At 38.4% G+C, this 22,961-nt stretch overlaps 1 protein-coding gene across 1 annotated transcript in view; it reads left to right on the forward strand.

The window, feature by feature from the left end:
* The window catches only part of SVEP1 (sushi, von Willebrand factor type A, EGF and pentraxin domain containing 1), a 216,669-nt gene extending 194,469 nt beyond the window's left edge, over positions 1 to 22,200 (forward strand). Inside the window, exons 41-48 of the mRNA XM_004372179.2 lie at positions 2,545 to 2,608; positions 3,990 to 4,163; positions 5,480 to 5,656; positions 9,264 to 9,434; positions 11,610 to 11,705; positions 13,537 to 13,632; positions 19,045 to 19,138; positions 21,919 to 22,200. Of these exons, the coding sequence (XP_004372236.1) occupies positions 2,545 to 2,608; positions 3,990 to 4,163; positions 5,480 to 5,656; positions 9,264 to 9,434; positions 11,610 to 11,705; positions 13,537 to 13,632; positions 19,045 to 19,138; positions 21,919 to 21,940 (894 nt within the window). The 3' untranslated portion in view covers positions 21,941 to 22,200. The remainder of the gene's footprint in view (positions 1 to 2,544; positions 2,609 to 3,989; positions 4,164 to 5,479; positions 5,657 to 9,263; positions 9,435 to 11,609; positions 11,706 to 13,536; positions 13,633 to 19,044; positions 19,139 to 21,918) is intronic.
* The last annotated feature ends 761 nt before the right edge of the window (positions 22,201 to 22,961 follow it).

Consider the following 22,961-nt stretch of genomic DNA (forward strand, 5'->3'; position numbering starts at 1 on the left):
TCATGGGGTTGGCAACCAGTGTCATAAAACAATATGTGTACTAACTGTTCATGAGAAGATAGTCTGTTTTGTAAACCTAATCTAAAGTACAATAAAAAAAAAAAAAGAAAATAATAATTTCTTAAAAACAAAACAGATCTTTTGCAGCAGATTTGCCCAATGCAATGTGTCATTTGATTTCTTGACTGCTGCTTCCATGGGCGTTGATTGTGGATCCAAATAAAATGAAATCCTTGACAACTTCAGTCTTTTCTCCATTTATCATGGTGTTGCTTATTGTTAGCGAGCAATAAAATGGTTGTGATTTTAAGACATAATATAAGTATTTAAGCTAATTATTGAGAGAGCAGATACATTAGGGCAAAAATATAACTTAATGATAATCTGGATGTAAAACTCCATCCTAATTCCTCGAAAGCTTACATTTAAGTAAAAGCTTAAGTAAAGGGGCAGAGAGAGAAAAAGAAAGGGAAACGTGATCAATTTTGCATCTTACTGAGGAGGGAGCCAACAGATGGTGTTTGATTTTTTCTTACATCAGTTTTTACAGAAAATAGACTTATTTAAGTTTTTCTTGGAATAAAAATTGACATAGTCAAAACAGAATATTTATCACTCGAATTACTGGAGGAAAAAGAACATATAAAAAATAGTACTGGAGAAATGCTAAACTCTTGACTAAAATTAACGACTTGAATACAGTACACTCTGGAAGTACCAAAATAGTTAGTTAGTAAGCTAGTTTTTAAAACTAGTTGTTTACTTCTTCAAAATTTATCAAAAATAATTCACAAATTAGGATAGTATATTTTCCTATGTATACATAGGTATATACGTATAGAAAAAGTACAGCAGCATTCAGTGTTTCTCTGGATGGTTCTTAGAAAACTTACTATTTTTCTTTTGTATTTTTCAATCTTTATATAATGAATACATATTACTTTTTCAGTAAGACTAAAATAATAAATACATATTTTTAAGAAAATTTAATTTTATAGAGTCAATTACATTATTGGAAAGTCAGGATAGTATCCTCCCACCAAAATCAGTAGAATTTATACAGCTAAATATTTATCAGTAACTAAACTGATAGCTCAAAGAAAACACTTTTGAATAGAAGAATAAAGGTAAAAGATATCAGTATACCCAGATAAAAACCAAAACAGAGTAATAGCTCCTTTTCAGGCACCCTGCAGATATAGAACACAGCTTCAAGACAGTAAGGTATCCAAAGGGCTCTGAGCAACAAAAACACATCACAAAGTCCAAGTACTGAAGTTCACACCCTTGACTTAGTCAAGTCCCTTAAGGCATTACTTAGAACCGAATCTTTTTTGTTTTAAAACATATAATCTTATTTTGTTTATTACTCCATCCCATAAAACCCATTGCCCTCAAGTCAATTCTGACTCATAGTGACTCTATAGGACAGAGTAGAAATGCCCCATATGGTTTCCAAGGCTGTAAATCTTTATGGAGGTGGCCTGCCACATCTTACTCCTGAGGAGCAGCTGGTGAGTTCGAACCACCAACCTTTCAGTTAGCAGCCAAGCTCTTAACCCCTGCGCCACCAGGGCTCTTTCTGTTACTTCATAGTAGATTAGAAACTTAAAGCATGGAAAAGAGTTGCTATTGTTAGGAACACTGGTGATTACAGTAAAAGATAAGGAACAGAGAAAGCGAAAACAAAGACTCGTAAAAATTATTCCCAGGAATCAAAGAACAAGGAAATCTTAGCTTAATAACTGTAGGGGACAAGCAGACTAGATATCCCTCAAGGTCTATGAGCTACAGAGGAAAATACAAAAAATATATTTTCAGAATAATAATTATAAATCCTTTGCAAGTGAATTATATTTATCTTACTCTATTTCAGAAGGCAGGTCAGTAAATTTTAGAAATATTTTAGCAACATATTTAAAATTTGAAAAGCGTGAGCACTTAATAGGAGAAGTTCCTGTTTAATGGATGTTACATTGTTGAAAATTCAAATCCTCATACCCATAAGGTACACATGTTTCATGTTCAGTGGGTGTAAATGAGCTGATTCACATTCCTTGCTATACCTCTCAGGTATTGAAAGATAAATTCAGGTCAAAGCATTAAATATATAAATGCTAAACTACCTCTTTGAATTATTCAAACATTCTTTTTTTTTTAAATTTTATTGAGTTTTAGAAAGTTTGGAAGTTTACACAGCAAATTAGGTTCTGTTTTAACAATTTCTGTACGTATTTTTCAGTGACATTGGTACATTTTCTTACATTCTTTGTCAGCCTTTGCGACAGGTTCATTTAAAATAACAGGTGAAGCCAAGTCTATACCTTAATTACACTAGTCTGCTAGGGTATGAATTTCGAAGTAACTTAATGAAAATATTTTTAAAAGTCTAAACCTACTCCTTAAAATATATTCAATATATTTCCTTAGCATTCCAATGCAGAGGAAATTCAACTCCATAGCTAAGATTGCTTTGTATTTGCTTATCCCCTTTCTGTTATACAGTTACAATCTTGTCAATGATCTTTTTTCGTTGATTCCCAGGGGAACAGGGAACGTGTCTGTCAGGAGAACAGACAGTGGAGTGGAGGGCTAGCAACGTGCAAAAGTAAGTCAAATTACACTCAGAATTTTTAACAATGATACTGAGGACCTCAAATAACAATGTGATCATGTTTCTTTTTAAATCAGTTCTGTAGTTACAAAATTTTTTTTTAATTAACTCCATAAACTGTACGAGAACCTTTAATGGGCTTTGACTCAAGGGCACCAAACCAATAAAAGTGTCACAAACTTTCATAGAGATTAGTAATTAAGTTGGAATAGATTACAAGATTACTGACTCTGGAATGGCAAAGATTTTGTTTCAGAAACTGGTTAATTATTGAGTTTATTTGCATTATTTTTGTGGGTTTTCATCAAATAATTATAATTAAAAATTAAGAGCTGTTGCTTTTTGGTGACAGCATTGCCCAATACTGACGTCTTTTTCAAGTGATGGTAGATCTCCTGTCAAATAAATGAATATCCACACCTCGCATGGACTTTTGCTTTCACTCATTTTGTGGAAACACCCAAGCTATTTGGCAAAATGTGGGTTAACTCACATGATGTTTTTCTTAACATATGACCCATCTGATTCCTCTGCCAAAGTATATTGGGACATATTTATACGAAAACTTTAGTTATTTATCTGAGATTCTAATTTAATTCAGCATCTTGTGTTTTACTTGCTAATCTTAGCTGTAAGAATTAAATTAGTGTATGGAAAGTTCTTGGCCACTGTAGGAACTTAACAAATGCGAATTCTGCCGTTTCACCCACCTGCTCATCCATACTCCCAACATTATTAACAACAAAAGGCAGCAATATATGTAAAGACAACTGGAGTCAATAGGGCAAGATAGCAATCTTTAACTGCCTGCATGTACTGAGCCCTGGTGCATAGTGGTTAAGAGCTCAGCTGTTAACCAAAAGGTTGGCAGTTGAAATCCACCAGCCACTCTTTGGAAACCCTGTGGGGCAGTTCTACTCTGTCCGATAGGGTCGCTATGAGTTGGAATTGACTCGACACCAATGTTTTTTTGTTTGTTTGTTTTATTAATCCATTAAAAGTCCCTAGGTGGCGCAAATGGTTTACACTGGACTGCTAACCTAAAGGTTGGTAGTTTGAACCCACGCAGTGGTACCTCGGAAGAAAAGCCCTGGCAATCTGCTTCCATTAAGATTACAGTCAAGAAAGCCCTATAGAGCAGTTCTACTCTGTAACACATGGGGTCACCATGAGTTGGAATGAACTGGCGGGCAGCTAACAACAGTGTTAACCCAGTACTTACGCGTGTGATTGTTTCTCCTTCGGTGTTTATCATAGCGCCTCACGTATAAGTGAGCTGTAATATTTTATATATTGCGTTGAGTACCTTAGCAATTGTAGCGGAAGGAAAGAGGATTGGGAAAGACATTTCATGAGACTTTTATTTTTCTTTTAGAGACCAGGTGTGAAGCCCCACTTGAGTTTCTGAATGGAAAGGCTGAAGTTGAAAACACTACAGGTGGACCCAGGGTGGCGTATTCCTGCAACAGAGGCTACAGCCTAGAAGGGGCACCTGAGGCACACTGCACTGAAAATGGAACTTGGAGCCACCCAGTTCCTCTCTGCAAACGTGTGTGTTGACTTTAGGAGAGCTGTTCATTGGATTTAGTTTCCGGATTAGCTTCCCAAATATCTAAAACATGTGTAAACCTCCACTGATAAGTGAGATTGGCCCAGAAGAAGCAATCAGTTCATATCCAAACCAATACTCTGGGGTATTTTAAAAACCTATTTGTATTGCTCAACTCTCCAGTCCTAGAATAAACTTTTATCAGATTCCTGGGATTATTACAAGTCCAAGGCACTAAGAAAAAATGAAAAAATGTTCACATAAATGTATAATGAATTCCACTGAGGGTAAAGATAGAAGACATGTTCAAAGTACAGTATTAACATAATAAAGTATATATAAATATAGTAAGCAAAGATAATTAGATAATTAGTTATAACTACTTGAATAAACGCAATATTCACAAGCAAGATATAAGTTGAGAAAGCTCTGGCTACTGTTTAAAGTATCTTAATGGCAGTAATTGAGCTTGTAGGGTTCAGCTAGAGACTACCAACCTCACAAACACTCCTCCTTTTGTGCTCATTTGAAATAAAACTAAAATTGCTTGAAATATGTATTGATATGTGTGTCACACACTTGCACTAAGCAATCCTAGTATGAGCATCCATTTTTATCAATACACCTTGCAAACTCTATAATTTGAGTTATAATATGCTATCAGGAGCCCTGGTGGTATGGTGGTTAAGCAATTGGCTGCCGACTGAAACCCTGTCCTATAAGGTCGATATGAGTCAGAACTGACTCGACGGCAATGGGTTTGGTTTGGTTTTGGGAATGTGCTGCCCCTAGTAGTGGGGATCGAAAGTCATATTCAACTCACTTAGAAATGTCTGATAGTTCTCTAGATCCATCCTTCTGAAGGATGTCCAGTAAAAGAAAGTAAAGCGAAAGTGAGAAAAATTTACTCTATTTTCTTAATATTCTTCAAATATTAAGAGAATATTTGACACTTTTGTTGATTTCTAGCATGCCTCTTGTTTCCCCAGTTTGATTTAAAAAAAAAAAAAAAACACTTTAAAATGTTGTTGTGGGTCATAATTTCAGACCACTTAATTTGTCATCTCAGAATTTTAGAATTATGCATTAGTGGTTGAACAGCTTGGTGCTTTCAAATCTTACCTGATTTTGTCCTTTCAAATAATTTCATGTGAGTTCAAAAGAAGCCTGCTTTTAATGTTTGAAGGTCTATATTTGTAAGCCTCATATTATCATCACTGAGAATCCAACTCTTAGAGGGCTCATACTCTACCCTGCCTTACAAGAAATAAAATAAGAGGGAAGATAACAGCAAGCATTTCTTTCTATTTTAACAGCAAATCCGTGCCCTGTCCCTTTTGTGATCCCGGAGAATGCTCTGCTATCGGAAAAGGAATTTTATGTTGATCAGAATGTGTCTGTCAAGTGTAGGGAAGGCTTCCAGCTCCAAGGGCAAGGCATCATTACCTGCAATCCCGACGAGACGTGGACGCAGACGAGTGCCAAGTGTGAGAGTAAGTCAGCAGGAGGAGTCCAATTAATTTCAGTAATGACCAATGTTTACCCTTCTTTGTTGTTGTTGCTGTTGTTAGGTGCCGTCGAGTCGGTTCCGACTCATAGCGACCCTACGTACTGCAGAACAAAACACTGCCTGGCCCTGTGCTATCCTCACAATCGTTGTTATGCTCAAGCCCATTGTTGCAACCATTGTGTCAGTCCATCTCGTTGAAGGTCTTCCTCTTTTTCACTGACCTTCTACTTTACCAAGCATGATGTTTTTCTCCAGAAACTGATCCCTCCTGATAACATGCCCAAAGTACGTAAGACATAGTCTCAACCTCCTTGCTTCTAAGGAGCATTCTGGTTGTACTTCTTCCGAGACAGATTTGGGTTTTTTTGGCAGCTCATGGCAGTCCCTTCTTTGGGAGATTATTTGAAATCCAGTAACTTAATTGTAGATATTTAGATCTCTGTCCTCTCATGATTATCAGTTTCTGCACTATAAATTTTTAAACTAAAAAAAAAAAGATTCTTGAATTCCAAACAAAAATTTTTTTAATTAAAAGAGAAAAGAAAAATATCTTCAGAAATAGGCTATAACTTATCTGATCAGGAGTCACTAAACAGATTCTTCTAAGCATGAGCATGATATAAAATTTAAAATATGTATTTTTCTGTCAGATTCTCCAAACTATCCTTTAATAGGCTAGGGATGCTTCCCAACACAAAAATCATTCCACGGTGGTTCTCAATCTTGAGCCTGCATCAGAACTACCTGAAGGGCTTATTAAACATGGATTGCTGGGCCCCACCCCCATCGTTTCTGATTTAGTAAGGTCTTAGGTGAGACCTGAAAATTTGCATTTCTAACAAGTTCCCTGGTGATGCTGATGCTGATGCTTCTGGTCCATGAACCACACTTGGAGAACCACTGAGCTAGCACCATGTTGATACATAACATACAATCTGTTGACATCTCTTGCTACTTTGACATCTCTCAACACACACTTTATACCTGCACTTAAAACATCTCTTCAGCCCAAGATCCTGCCCTCCAGGTTCCCTTGTAGTCCAAGCTACCCCAGCTACAACAATCAATTAACAAATATTCATTGAGTCTAACCAGATGCAAGCACTGGGCTCCAAAGTATAAGAATATAATATGCTTACAATGGCCTTACTCTTTAGAACACAAAAAAAAAAAAACCCTTGGCGTCAAGTCTATTCCAACACTCATAGGGACCCTATAGGACAGAGTAGAACTGCCCCAAAGGGTTTCCAGGGAGCAACTGGTGGATTCAAACTGCCGACTTTTCGGTTAGCAGTCAAATGCTTAACCACTCTGCCACCAGGGCTCCCTTTAGTGCACTGCACTCCAGTTAATAAGAAATGTGCATGTGAAGGCTATGGCCACTTTCTGGAAAAAGAGAAAGCCTGGATTTGAATTCTGTCCTCAAAACTTTCTAACCTTAATCTTGTGCTAGTGTCCAAATTCTCTGAGCCTTAGGGATCTCATTTGTTAATAGCACCCATAATACCTATAGGTTTATTTTGAAGAGTAAATGAATTGGTGTTTTTGAGCACTATCTCTTGATAGGAGAGATTAACAATAGCCCAAGTCTCTGAATCTTCAACTAGCAGCCTCCTGCAACATTAGAATTTTGATTTTACTCCAGGGAAGTGTATACTTTACTTTTAGCTGGGATTTGGTTCCCAAATTCTTATGTCATAATCTCCCCTTAGTGAAATGGAAAGAACTAAGTATGTGTAAACTGGAAGTTTACCTTGATTCTAGTTGAAAGTCACCAGCCTAGACTAGTCAGCCAAGTGGTCTAATTCTGTTGACATGTTTTCATATTAGTCTTGGCTCTCCGAGACTTACCCCGCAGGCCACGGAAAGAAAGAGCAAAGGAAGCCATGCACTTGTTACAAATATTTCTTCAATGCATACTTAACTATTCCTTAATATTCCTGAGATGGTCAGGGTTCCCTTGGAGAGCAGGAGACAGTTTCCATTGTTGTTATTCTCAATCCCTCTTTTGCGTTTTGTTACTTGACGAAACTTTGGCTTAGAGTAAAATATCTTTCCCACACCTGAGCAGCAACCCACCTCATTCTTTTCACCCAATATTTATCCCCATAAACCAGTGATTAAAATTTAGTGTGCATGAAAATCACTCAGGGAGAGTATGTAAAATGCAGCTTCGTGAACCAGAAACTCCAGAAATTTGCATTTTTAGCAAGAACCCATGGTGATTCCCATATACCAAAAACCCATTGCTGTCAAATTGATTCCAATTCATAGCGACCCTATAGGACAGAGTAGAACTGCCCCATAGGGTTTCCAAGGCTGTAATCTTTACAGAAGCAGACTGCCATATCTTTCTCCTACGGAGGCAGCTGGTGGCTTCAAACTGCCGACCTTTTGGTTCACAGCCAAGCACTTAACCACTGCGCCACCAGGGCTCCTGGTTCCCATATAGGTGGGCTGACATCTGTTCTTTGATAACCACTTCTCTAAACCAACCATCAGCTCACCATAATCTTTCTACATGCTGTTCTCTGGAAGCTTTCCCTCTAATCCACTCAACTTTTATAGGTTGTCCAAATGCCACTTCCAGTGTGAATCATACCCTGACAATCCTAAGCATAATTAGGATTATGTTCACCTCAGTGTTTCTGTGGTTTTGCAGTGTTTATACAGATCACCATGCCTCTAATACACTTTTTTTAGGTTGTATCACAGTATTTCTTTGTCTGTCTTCCCCCACTTAATTTGAGCAAAAGCACAACATTTTCTTCATCTGTTTCTTCCCAGTTTCTGCTAGACACTTAATACACGTTTGATAGCTGACTGATTAAATGAATGTTTACTCAATCTTAGATGAAAAAGAAAATTTAGGAATATCATACAAATTGATCATCTCTTTTAACAAGTTTGTAATAGTATTATGACACCAAGGTGAACTTTTAGAAGCCAGTCCATAAAGACTTCTCATCCAAAAGTCAGATTTATACAAATTGGAGACTGATTTTAAAGTCGGAATTCCCAGTCCTCGCCTCGTGATCCACCCCAGAATAATTCCACTTATCTCCAGACTGCTCGTAAAATTCTTATAGCAAAATTAATTATAAAATTTTATTTACATATATAGCACATGTCCCTTTTAAGAGAAAGAGGATTATCATGCGATCTAACATAGATCCCAAAAGTTATAATTCACTGCTTTACAGTCTTACAAAAGGGGGAAACCAATGTGTAGCTTCGAATTTCATAACCCTCTTCAAGGCATGTAAATTGAGTACCTATAGTCTGGAAACAATATTCATTCATTTACTCATTCTTCAAATATGTGTGTCAGACACTATTCTAGACACTGAGAGAGCATCCCTGATGGAGTATGAAGTACGGCAATGAATGATCTTTAATAAAATAGACTACAATCAGCATGCTTCTCCTCTTCTAATTCCACTGATCCTTTCGTGTAAACACATCTTTGGAGATGTACAAGAGCTTGTTCTTGGTATAATTGGAAAAATATCTAATTTTACTGAACAGCATGCAGACACTATGTAGGTGAAAGAGTTATCTTTATGTATTTTATCTTTGCTTTCCTATAGAAATCTCTTGCGGTCCACCAGCTCATGTAGAAAATGCGATTGCTCGAGGAGTACATTATCAGTATGGAGACATGATCACTTACTCATGTTACAGTGGATACATGTTGGAAGGTTCCCTAAGAAGTGTTTGCCTAGAAAATGGAACCTGGACATCACCTCCTATTTGCAGGGGTAAGGAAATATTTGAATGGTTATTTTTTAGTGCAGCTGAAGGGAAATTTATATGGAGCTGGTTGGATTTAACAGTAGCAAGACACCACTAACATAAACTCAGGCAGTTACCAGGGTGTGTTGAGAGCAGAAGCCAGACTACTGTGGTTTGAAGAGTGAGGAACAGGCAAAGAAATGATGAAAACAAGTGCAAACTATACCTTCTAGAACTTAATGGGATATAAAGAAAGGAAAAGATATTACTTGAGTATCTGTTATAGGCCAAGTGATCAGCTAATTGATTTGCATTAAGTTATTTGGGGTTAGGATTTTTAAAAAGTAGGAAAAATGAGTCAAGGAAATAAATACTTAATTTAAGAAAGAAAAAGAGTGTGGAAAATTGTGAATTTGTTAATAATAAAATGGTGATTTTTAATGCCTGTGTTTAAAAAAAAAAAGATACTTGGGGTTCGTTGGAAAGGAGTTTGAAGTTAGGGTTTGTTTTTTTAAATATAGGAAATACTGAGGGATCACTGGCAGCACCAAGGATGTCTTGGAAGAGTTAAAATCACCCCAGTCTCCCTCCATCATCTCTCTATCCCTACAGTTACCAAAAGTATGCAAGCAAAAGTTTGCACTCTAAACTACACTTTTGAAACAAATCCCCTGGCTGCCTCCCCCCAAACCCCAACCAGATTACTGTTCTTAGTATCCAAAATCCTTTGGCACTGTCTCTTCTGAAGGCAATAGAGGGGAAATGCTGAATATATAGAATCGTGAGGGCTAAGTAATGAAATCTTTGAGTGGCTGAGAAGGGATATGATCCAGAGCACAGCTGATTCTTATTCACCCCGGGCCAAGCCAGAGATGAGACTCCCAGCTAGGAGAACTTGAGGAGGATGCTACAGGGTGGCACACTGGTGCCCCCCAGGCTCCATTATGAGAATAATACTGAAGCTTCTTTAGAAATAGGTCACAAGATTCTCCTCCAGTTAGTACAGATAAGGGACCTTCATATGAAAACAATTTGCCGGTTAACCCCGTGGAATCAGCTCCAATCTAACTTGAGATTCACAGCTCATCCTCAGGAAGGCCCAAGTGTATAGGGACTGCCCCACCATAAGGCATCTGCCCCACACATAACTTTACACAGAATCCCAAAGGATACACACAACTCTAAGGCCATGGGAAGGTATCTGGACCAAAAACAGCGGTTTCTAAGTCTCTGGAAGATGTCCCAGGGGAAATGGGAAAGGCCACCGAGCCCCCAAGTTGATCTTAAAACCAGATAAAATTTTTCAACAAAAATCTATTACAAAAAAGTGAAGTATCTGTATCACCCTGAGGAAGATAGAAAGATAAGGATCACAATCTATTATAGCAGACAGATAAACCAAAAAAAAGAAGAAGAAAAAACAGTTGCTGTCAAGTTGACTCCAACTCATGGTAATTCCATGTGTGTCAGAGTAGAACTGTGCTCCATAGGTTTTTCAATGGCTGATTTTTCAGAAGTAGATCACCAGGTCTTTCTTCCAAGTCACCTCTGGGTGGACTTGAACCTCCAACCTTCTGGTTAGCAGTCAAACACATTAACAGTCTGAATCACCCAGAGACTCCAGAAAACAAAAAGGAACACAGTATCTGCTATAGAACGTGATAGGTGATTTATAGACGTACATACACATATAATAGAAGAGTGTTGAGTTCAAAGTGATAGGGAGTATGGTAAAGGAAGGCCATATTTTGTTCTACCCAGGAAGTTGTGGGGGTGAGTTAGGGAAAGTTTCATAGGGAAGGAGACTTTGGAACTGGGTGTTGAAGAATGAAAGGAAGTTTAGCAGGAGGAGTGGTAGGGCAAAGGGAAGAGAAAGAGAATAGTATTCAGGCAGGGAAAACAACAGTATCTGCAACAGTATGAAGTCACAAAGGGACATGGCATGTTGGAAGCTATCGGTATCTGGTATACTAGGTCTGAGATTTCTTCCAGGACTTACCAAAAAATAAACACTGCAATAAGAGCCAATAAAATGCCACACTTCTCCATTTATTGAAATTCCTTCTTGAGATTCAGTTGTGTTTCTCTTCCTTAAAGCTTGAGTCAAGGAAATACTATGAAATGTAAATGAACAATCTTATCTGATGACAACCACCTTCCATAATTCCCTAGATTTATAACCCATTCTCCTCTCTTTCCAGCTGTCTGTCGATTCCCATGTCAGAATGGAGGTATCTGCCAACGCCCAAATGCTTGTTCCTGTCCAGACGGCTGGATGGGACGCCTCTGTGAAGAGCGTGAGTCTGTCCTCAAATCTCACATACTATGTTTTCAAATCATACTTTGAGTCTGGGCAGTTTGCTGACTCAAGGAAGGTACTGGGTCTTGGCTTTACTGGTGGGAAGAATTCATCTGCTTAAATCCTTGTAACCGATCAGACAGAGCACGTAGGCTGATCTGAATATGTCAGTAGGTTGCAAAAGATCTAGAATATTAATGACTTTGAAATAACAATTGCCAACATCCATTCAAAACCATCTTCACATACCTCCTGGCACAGATTTACAAGAGTCTTCTTGGGAAAGAGCTTGTAACACAACTTTCCCAGCCCTCATCTTCCTTTATCTCTGGTCTGCTATGTACTATACTGCTCTTTGCTCTAGTTGGTGATAGTGGTCGCCTTTGCATAACATTCTAATTTGCAGGTAATATTTACAACCCCACCATTCACTCTTTTTCTTTAAGGATAACTCTTCCCATTTAAGAAAATAAGGAAAGTTGGCACTCCTGTAAACTTGGTAGATTAATACAAAATTTTGATTCTCAAAAAAGTACTTTGTATTTGAACTTCAAGAAGAATGTAAATTATTGTCTTTATTTCTTTTTTATAGCTCAACTACACTTTGTTTCAGTATCTTAAAAAAAAAATAAGGATAGAATGGTTTCATACGTCATTGGGAGTGGCATATGTAAACCATTAAAAAGGGTCACGTCACTAATGTGGTGGCCATTGGTTTATACCAGTTACGTCTAAAGGTCAGGCATTTTATAAGATATTCTGAAACTTTTTAAAATGTGACTATTTCAACTAACCTATAAAGGAAAACGTGTAATGAAAATAAATTTAGACTTCTAACAACTCACCAAGGCAACTCTTCCTAGTTTGTGATTAAGAAGAGAAACTACATTTTTCCTTCCTTTTCCCCCCAGTTATTCCTTCCCACCCAGGGCTCCCAGATTTGACGTGCTGTAGCGCTAGGAGTCCAAAGACTCAGGCAGTGTTTACCTCAGGGAATCCCACTGCAGGCCTGCCTTAGCTGACTGAGCTCACTGAGCTAGCTGGTGCTTGCCCTCTTGCTTTAGACCAGAGCTTCCCTCCCCTTCACATGCACACAAATCATCTGAGGAATGTTGTTAAACTGCAGATACTGATTCAGTGGGTCTGGGGTGAGGCCTGAGATACTGCATTTCTAATAAACTCCCAGGTGATGCCAGTGCCGCTGGCTTCCTACTTGGAGTAACAAGGCAGTAGACAATCTCATACCTTTTAAAAGACAATGACTCTTTAAAGAGCTCAGTGATTTCTAATAGGAGGAATCATTGCTCTGGAGGGTGTGGGGAGACCTGATTCAGTCACCACCAGGCCTTGGCTTCAAGGAAATAAAGGCTGAGTGGTACCATCACTACTAACACGTTGCCAACACCAGCCTGTAGGATAGCCCATCTGACTCCCATTCCCATATTAGTTCAAGACAAGAAGAGAGCCTCAAGGCAGCCAAACCCTCTTAGAGCATTTTATGTCATTGAAAATGGAAATTTGAAAACTATAATAAATGGAGAACATTCTGCCTATTTTGTGAGGAGGCAACAGAGAGAACTTAGCAGACATTAAGAGTGTTGACTCACCGAAGGAGTGCATTTGCCATTAGCTCGTTACATCCAGCTAAGGGGCCAGACTTACTTTCCTCATGGTGCTTTCCAGCGATACTGATTAATAAGGACAACACATAGGGAAGCTTATCTAGTGGGTCCAGCGAGGTATCAGTCCTCCTGGAAAATGTTTTTTGAGCACTTGAACATATCTGAGCGTGTGTATTTTGATCAGATCCTTTTCAATCTCCTTTTTAGCAATATGCATTCTTCCCTGTCTGAATGGCGGTCGCTGTGTGGCCCCTTATCAGTGCAATTGCCCCCCTGGCTGGACTGGGTCCCGCTGTCATACAGGTAGGCTTCCTCTCATGGTTTGTTTCCTTGGTGACTTAGCTCCGGGAAGCTCCAGAGGACACTGATGAGTGTGACTCAAATTCAGATACGGTGCTGACATTAAAGGGGTCCCAGGTTGTGCAAAAACGACTCAAGATGGTCCCGTGAATGGTAGTCTCAATGCTGACTACATCGCTGCCTCACTGGTACTTTTCAGGGTTGTGTGCCCTTGTGGTGCAATGGTTAAGTGATACAGTTGCTAACCAAAAGGTTGGCAGTTTGAATCCACCAGCCGCTTCTTGGATACCCTATGTGGTCATTCTGCCATGTCCTATAGGGTCACTATGGGTCAGAATCTACTGGATGGCAACGGGTTTGGTTTTTTTGTTTGGTGCCAAAGGCGAGCATCTAAACCCACTCAGTTGTCAGCCTTCTTCATGTCATCTGCTCCATTTTGCAGGAAGTAAGGAAAACATTACACAGAGATTCAAAAGAATATTTATTTTAATCTCACCAAAGCTAAATGACTAAATTGTGGAAACTGTAACAAGGCTCTGTTATAGGGGAAAAACATGACAAAGTTGAGTAAAGCAAAAACAAAGTTTTATTCGGCATATATTCAAAAAGGCAGAAGTGGGAAACGGACAACCATGCTGCCAGAGCCATGTCTGCCCGAGTCCAAAGAATATTACAGAACAAGCAAGTGGGAAAACGGACAAGCATGCTGCCACAGCCACGTCTGCCTGAGTCCAAAGACCATTACAGAGTCATCACTATATATTAACATTTCAAATGGGCAAAACCATTGAAAGTTTCACCTTTTCACAGATTGGCTAGAAACTGTGATCCTAAATTTTGAATCGTCTTTCTTAACAATCATTGGTACAGGTTTCAGTAACGACAGTCAGGAGGGTCTTCATTGGTCCAACAAATTCCTATTCACTAAATGCTAATAGAAAAAGGTAAGAGTGGAAAGTCTTTTGTGTTCTGTTTGATTGGCTTTATCTGAAAGTTTCCCTAAAAGATATTTTCCAAGATTATCTTAGTTATTGTCTTTATACCTCAGGGCCCAGTTGATATGTCCTTTTGAGTCCTTGTGAGCCCAGCTCCAGCTGGGTCACATTGTCTATGCTCAAGGACAGGGAATGATAACTCCAATATTATTTCCTAAGTCAGCTCTAAATAAATACAATTTTTTAAGTTAAAGTGAAAAAACAAAGAGATGGTTCCTCATCATGGAAAACAGTAATAAATTGTGGTTGATTGTTAACAAACATGTCTCCAAAGCATAAATACCTTAAGTGTTTATCCCATTGTGCTTCGGTACCTCTTTCATTACTGTTTCTATATCTCTTCCCCCACTAGACCATGCACCACTTGAGACAGAGGTGTTTGTCATTTTTATATCCCCAGAGCTTAGCATAGTGCCTGAATATGATAGTTTTTTGGTACTTTTTTAGTGAATGTCAAATGAATCAATCAGTTAAAAATGACAGATTTTTACATTTTTAATGTCCAGAATTTTTAGGTTATTATTAAAAGAGTAAGATTTGCTATATTTATTCAGTATAAACTGTAACACTCCACCATGCATCCTGTAAACAATACCTACACCTATACCACCTCCCCAGTGGGAACAGGGTAGCTGACACCAGTGTTTGTCATGAGCACTGAGGCTGGGCTGACCATGTAATTTAGCTTTATAACCAGGACATTTTTGAGAGTGTAAGAGGCACTATTAATAATTAAACCAGTGAGAGGGATTGTCACAAGCTAAATGAGATGTGTGGTCACCCTGCCTGTCTTAGTCATCTAGTGCTGCCATAACAGAAATACCACAAGTGGATGGTTTTAACGAAGAGAAGTTTATTTCCTTACAGTAAAGTAGGCTAAAAGTCCAAATTCAGGGTGTCAGCTCCAGGGGAAGGCTTTCTCTCTCTCTGTCGACCTTCTCATCAATGTTCCCCCGGACTAGGAGCTTCTCGGCACAGGGACCCCAGTCCAAAGGACACGCTCTGCTCCCGGCACTGCTTTCATGATGGTATGAGGTCCCCCTGTCTCACTGCTCACTTCTGTCTTTTGTATCTCAAGAGATTGCCTCAGGACACAATCCAGTCTTGTAGATCCAGTCCTGCCTTACTGACACAACTGCCACCCATCCTCCCTCATTAACATCATAGAGGCAGGTTTACAACATACAGGAAAATCACACAGTACCAGGAATCATGGCCTAGCCAAACTGATACACACATTTTTGGGGGGACATAATTCAAACCATGACACTGCCTAAAGCCAAAACTGAGCCATCCATGAAGGAAGAAAAGGAAAAATGTCCCGGAGGCTGAATTTGAAGCCTTTGACTCTTCATGCAACCTAGATAGTGTTTGTTCATAGCAAATCAACTTTGTTACTTGTCCACATTTCTCATGCATCTAAAATTGAGCTTACTTGCAAACCAGCTCTGCCCTGTTCCAGGTACCTTAGTTTTACAGGTGATGGCATTGTTCTGCCAGCTAGAGACACCTCTGATGCTCCCTCGCCTTCATCTGAGATTATCAGTGGCATCACTGTTTTTGTTCCTTTCTGCACAGTATCTCTTGCATCCTACTCTATCCCCACTGTCACCACCTAGTAGAAGACCTGTTCTTCTTTGGAAGCTGAACTTCCCATCTCCGCTTCCAGGGTGAACATCATTAATGTAATGCTTTTGGCCCGTCTTCTCCTGTTTAAGAACTTAAATGGCTGCCTATTGTCTGCACATCCAGCCAGAACTCTTTTGATTTCAAAGGTGCAACATAGACTGACTTCAGCACAACTGACAAATCTTCCTTCCCACTCCCACTAATCACATATCTCCCCTGCAGTGGTGGCTTCCTTGCTACCCCATCCCATACAGTCCCTTCTCCTCCCCATCTCTTAGACTTTGCTCATGGTCTCCCTCTTTTTTTCTACCTATTCAAACCTTTCCTAGCATACCAGGCGATGCCTAAATCTATTCTCTAACATTCCATTTCTACAGATGTTAGACAATTAGAACCATTCAGGCTAATGCTCAGCTGACCTAATTCATTTGTTTATTTCTTTTCCCTAACTGGAATAAGCTCTTAATGGTACTGCTTTATATAGTCTTCCTTTTTTCTAATCTTGTAGCAACTACCTCAGCATATATTCTACTTATCTACCCTAAGTACTAAGCACACAAAAGGGTATAAGATGGGAGCTCCTGCCCTCCAGAATTTCAGTCCGGCTGGAAAAGGAGAAGGGATGCAGACTGGCCTATAGATAGATAACTAGACTACATTAAGACACGGGCTCATTGGATTCTACAAAAAGGTTATGGCAGCAGTGAAGATGGATTAACTAACCAAATGGAGGGCTTCAGAAAAGGCTTCACATAGATGCAGAGGAAGAGCAAGAGGAGTCACCAGGAAGAGATCATTCTAGTCAATGGCAAAGAGGTATAAAAGCACACAGGTGTGTTCAGCAAAGTATAACTGAAGCCATAGAGGAAACATAGATGTGGCTGGAAATGAAGCTGTAAAACAATAAACAGTTTAAAACAGTGTAAGTGATAAACTGGTTGAATAAATAAACATGGGCAGAGCCAAATGCTGGATTATGTCTTGTGAGCAACAGAAGCCACTGAAGGATTTCCAGCAGAGAATCTGTGATCAGATTTTCTTTTAGAAAAAAAAAATGCTTTTGGCAGCAGTATGGAAAATGAGTTGGCAGAAAGACTTACCGTAGCGAGATTAGTTAAGAGGTTATTGAAGTAGAATTGGCAAGTGGTCTGGAGAAATAATAGGAAAAAAATGGTGGATTTCAAGGGAGGTAGAATAGATGTTACTTAGTTACAGATTATGGGGGTAAAGGCCTGAGAAGAGTTGAGACTGATGTTTCCACCTTGAGCCACTGAATGGAAGGTGGTGCCATCCACTGAGATAGAAGACACAGGAGGAGCAGGTCTGAGGATACAGATAAGTATGGACATACTGGGCTTGAGTGGCCTGTGGAACATACAAGGGGGAAGATCTGATTGGCAGTTTGGATGATGGGTTAGGTTCCCAGAAGATACATCTAAGTCGAAGATAGAGATTTGTAGATCATCGTTGGGAAAAATTCACAAGGAGAAGAGTATGCAGAAGACACAAAGCATGAGAAAGTGGCCCAGAATGGAACACTGGGGACACCAACATTATAGGGAAGGAGGAAGATATTAACCTTTTAGACAGGGAAGTAAAAGAATGATTTATTTGTTAGTACAGTCAGTTGCCACTAAGTCAGCATGCTCTTGAAAAAGACTAATGTTTTTTATATTAGCAAGCAGAAAACTATGAGATGTTGGTTTTAGTTTATTGTGTTTTATTTTTGCTAGTTTTAATCCTTCTTTGTTTAGTAATTTCCCTTTTTCAGTAAATTGAAAATAAGTACATCCTGCTGCCCTACACTTACTCTTAACACACCAAAAGAGGTTCTCAAGGACAAAGACTGATGTTTTGCTTCTTGTCCCATCTTTTCCCATCCAGTGCTTACCAAGTGCCTGGCACTTGCTTAGCAGACATTTTTCCATATTTTATGAATGAATGATTTAAGAAGTATCATTTATTCATATCTCACCAAAGATGGGTTTTCCATTTGCGGAAGGGCCTACCTTTCTATGCTATGAGCCTGGACCGTTTCTCCATTTCTAGATTTCCCCCAACAGGCATTGTATTATCTTCCTATGGGAAGTTCTCCTTTCCTTTTGTTAAACTTTGTTAAACTTATTGTTAGGTCTTCATCAGGTATTCTAACAAATAGATGTCATACAGATGAAGAGTTTGGTTATGAGACTGTGGATTTGTGGTTTCATCTGTGGCTAATTTTTATCCCTAATACAGATTCTGTAACTCTAATTAAAGCTGGTCAAAGCCATGAAATGGTGTCCTAGCCAAATACAAAGGACTTTTTGAATCATCTATTATTTTAGACAATCCATATGCCTGATTTATTGTGGTTAGAGTTAATGTCTAATGTAATCACTCAATCAGTCGTGGAGTTTAGTGCTAACTTCCTCAAGAAATTTACAATCTAATTGAGCATATGAAGAATTTACAGTTTAAAACAGTACAAGTGCCAAATTTGTTGCATAAATAAAAAGATGAAAAAAGAGAGAAATCAGTACGGGCTTGGAGCAATCAGCAAAGGTTTCAGTAAGTGGGTAGAACTTAACCTGGGACTTAAGTATGCAATCTGACTAGCTTGGAAGGAAAAGGGGAGGTTATGCCATAGTGTTGTGAGGTCAAACAAAGTGGCAGAAATGGATAACGCAAACAGTACATGAGGAATGGAAGCTGGAGCAGAAAGTAGAGCAAATCTCATTCCATATGCCTTCATGGACATCTTCAAAACTGCTAAGTGTTACTTAAATAATGCATGAATTTTTCATCCCAGCTGTTTGCCAGTCTCCCTGCTTAAATGGTGGAAAATGCATCAGACCAAACCGATGTCATTGTCTCTCGGCTTGGACAGGACATGACTGTTCCAGGTAAGAACACCAAAAATAATGCTTATGGGGAAAATGATGACATCAAAATTGCATTTAAGTTGTTCCATGAGCAAGAAGGTATTTCTAGTTTGAATGTAAACATTGTATTAAAAAAGATACCCATTTTGAAATATACTTTCTAAATTTGAACTAAAGTCAAAGCTAAGAAATATTAGTTCAAGATTGACAAATAAAACAATGATGTCTTAAAAATAAACCCTTCTTGGACAGAAGATTGCATCGTTCATATGCAAGCATATAAAATAAATAATAAACTCTACATTTTATTGAAAATTATTTAATAGATGTTCATTTAAATCCTTGATTACAATAAAAAATAATATTGAAATTGGTAAACTTATTTTTAAAGTCACATATTTTGTTTCATATTTTTTAGTAAAGACATGTATATATGTACAGTATATCATTGACTAGAAGAAAAATTAAGTGCAAACAGGTTCTGTTAGTTTCTTACTTCTGACCCGATAAGTATCATAATTGAGAAAAGATTATTATAAAAATCAGTGAAAGAGAAAGTAGGTAAAAGATAACTTAAACCTTTTTAAGCTTCAGAAAGTATTAGACATACTTTGCCATACCATGAATAAAATATTTTTAATATGAAAACATTGTCCTCACAAATGTTGCATTGTTGGAATATTACCAGCTCCATTTCATGACTTTCAGTATAAGTTCTTGTATTACATCGCTTGGGTTTCTATAAGGTACATTTACTTACCCATCTTATAGGAGTCGTTAAAAACAAATGGGTATTTCCATATTCATTTAAAAGGAGAAATTCAGTTAACTGAAACCAACTCTTATTCTTCCATTTCCTTTTATTTCATTTGAATTGGAATGTCAAGGTCGACTTACAAAAACAGAAAGCTATTAAAATAAAAACTTAATTTAAAAAAAAATTGTCTTGTGCCAATGAATTTCCTCATATCGCAAGCGTATGCCATCTCTGCAGATAGAAAAAAATAACTGAACCCCAAAGAGCAAATTTGGAATGGGAAGTATATTTGGAAGCTGCCAAGAGAGAGATGATACTTTTACCGGAGAGCAGAGTAGATAGAATTTAAGAAAATTGGAGTCAAACTATAAAGGATTTCTAATAAAAAAAAGAAAAGAAGAGGAAAGAGAGAGAAAAAAAAATAAGAACAGCAGTGACTCAAAAAGGAATAGAAAATATTTATAACATTCTTATAATTTTAGACTTTATATTTCAACCCCTTTATTTTACAGATAAGGAAAAAGAAACCCAGAGTTTTTGTAGTTCCCCAACATCAAAATGCTCCCCTAGGAGCTCTTCCTTGACCAGAGGAAGAATAGTGATTAGCTTATATGAAAATACTATCTATTAATAAAGGGAACAGAATCTAGATTTGTTTATGCAAAAGTTTGATGTAGGAATCTAAGAAAAGATTAAGGCAAATTAATCTGAGCTATATATCGCACCCTCAAGGAAAAGCAACTACCAACAAAGAAGGTAGACTTTATACCATGATTGTTTCTTCTAAAAGACACGTATTAATTAGGATTCTCTTTTTGCAACTCTAAGTAGCTTAAGCAAAGAAAGTAATTTGTTATCAGAATAGGCCTTGCTTGGAACCTAAAGATAGGGGAGTGGATGGGCTTCACTAGGGGAGAATCAGGCAGTTGAAAGCCATCCAAAGCCTCTCCACCTCTCATCTCATGTCCTCTCTCTAGCTCTCTGGTGTCTGCTCCATTCTTCTCTTTGCTGAAGAGTAGCTTTCTCTGCTCTTCAGTTCACATGGCAGGGCAGATCTACTTTCAGTTCCCATAATCAACTCGACAGCAACGGGTTTGGTTTTGGGTTTTAGTACAGTATCTAGAGAGATAATGTGCTATCCCAGTTTAGGACTCCAGGGGAAGGACTCTGATTGGTCCAGATTGATTCAAAGGCCCACCCATGGACCAATCAACTGTGGTCCTAGGTTAGGTTATGCTGTACTAAGATGAAGGCTTCCCAGACAATTTTGTCAAAACATTGGGTAAAGTGTTGGAGAGGGTAGCAGTTCCCAAAAGAAAGGAAGATGGGAGTATAATTCTCTCAAGTGGGAGAGGGGGAAAGCTTTTCTGAGAAGTCAAAACAATAGAGATTTACAAATTATTATTTGTTTAATTTCTCTCTTTCCCATGTGATTGTGAGTGCCTTAAAGAATGTATGCCTAGCACCTAGTACAGGCACAAAAATAGACGCTCAATAAATGCTTGTTGACATATGGAGCAGTTTTCTGGCATCATGAGAGCTAGTGGAGAAATGTCCTGCAGCATCCATTAAATCCTTCAACATGTCACCTTCTCTACTGATGCATAAGACCAATCTTGTCTTGTTTTCAGACAGCTCAAATGTTAAGAAAGAAATTGTGCTCCTCTGATCTCTGTGTGTATCTTCAGAAAATTTCTTAAATAAGTACCGTAAGTAAAACGGTAGACTGTTGATGCTTAAGAGAACTTCATGTTCACAAGGTCCAAACCCCTTGCTTTACAGATGAGAGGATTTTCAGAAAGGAAACTCGTGACAGAGCCAGGATAAAACTCAGGTCTCCTGATTCTCAGATCTTTTAATAAGTTAGTACCTGTCTCCATGCCCCTTAGATACCTCAAGGAGTGACTCTCATCCCTATAAACAATATCACAGATAACGCCTGGGTGCCTGAGACTTTCAATCTTGTTTTAATCAGCCCCAAAAGAGGTGTTGACTCTTCAGTTCATTCTTGTCTTTTAAATCTATTTGTTTGTTTGTTTTCCAGGAAAAGGAAGACTGGGTTTTAACCACTGCACAACCAGCTGGCTCTCTCAAAAACAGGATCATCTCTTCCTGGTAGTGCCTGGGCATCCTGGAACTCACAGAAAGTCCAGCATGGTGCTGGGTCTTGTTTTATTTAGTAAACTTGTTATTTTCAGTTTACTTTTTTATTTTGTGATATATTTTGTTATTCTTTGTGATGTATTTTTTACATATTTTCATTTTTAAATATGCCTGTATTTTCTATATTAAAAAAATATATTAAATAGATGCTGCTCCACCTTCACAAAATGTACATACTCTGCCGTCTGTTGGGAAAGTTCCTGGTACACATTTTTATTCAGTTACTTAAAATGATTTCCCAATTAAAATATATTTTGCTACTAAATAATATTTTGCTGGACAGTGCCATTTTCTGAGGTGGCTAGGGAATAAAGAAGACGAATGCTCTTTCAACTCTGCCACTGGCACAACATAAAATCACATGTAGTGCACGCAGAAATTACAATAAAGGAGACGCCTTCATTCCAGACCCATCGTCTTTACAAGATTTGTAACAATGAAGGTTTCCCTTTAGTTAATCAGAGAGTAACTGTTGGACACAGGATGCTATCCTGGTGCCAAGGGCAGCCTGGCTAATTTCTTTCCCAAAATTCAGAAAGCTGTAAGGCATCAACTCAGTGGATGGGAGGAAAGAAAACATAAAGAACATAGTTCACAGATTAAAGTGCACTCCTTTCTTCTCACAGCTGGAATAAGAAATACAAGAACTGGAAGACTAACAGAGTGCCCATACTTGGAATGTAATCCCACAACTCACTGCTTTAGGAGAAGAGAAATAGGAAGAGGAAGACAGGGAAAGAGGCAAATGGGAACGGTCCCCCCAGAGCTGTGCTACTCGTCCCACCAGTTAAAAAAAAGAATTGAGGCTGCCCAAGGGAGGCCCGAGCTACTCCACAGTCCCCACTGCTTTACCTACCTCCATCACTATACTTCTACCAGGATTAAGCCTTCCCCAGACTTCTGGAAAGTACAGCGGAACACTAC

Source organism: Trichechus manatus, unplaced genomic scaffold (genome assembly GCF_000243295.1).
Source record: "Trichechus manatus latirostris isolate Lorelei unplaced genomic scaffold, TriManLat1.0 scaffold00016, whole genome shotgun sequence".
NCBI lineage: Eukaryota > Metazoa > Chordata > Mammalia > Sirenia > Trichechidae > Trichechus > Trichechus manatus.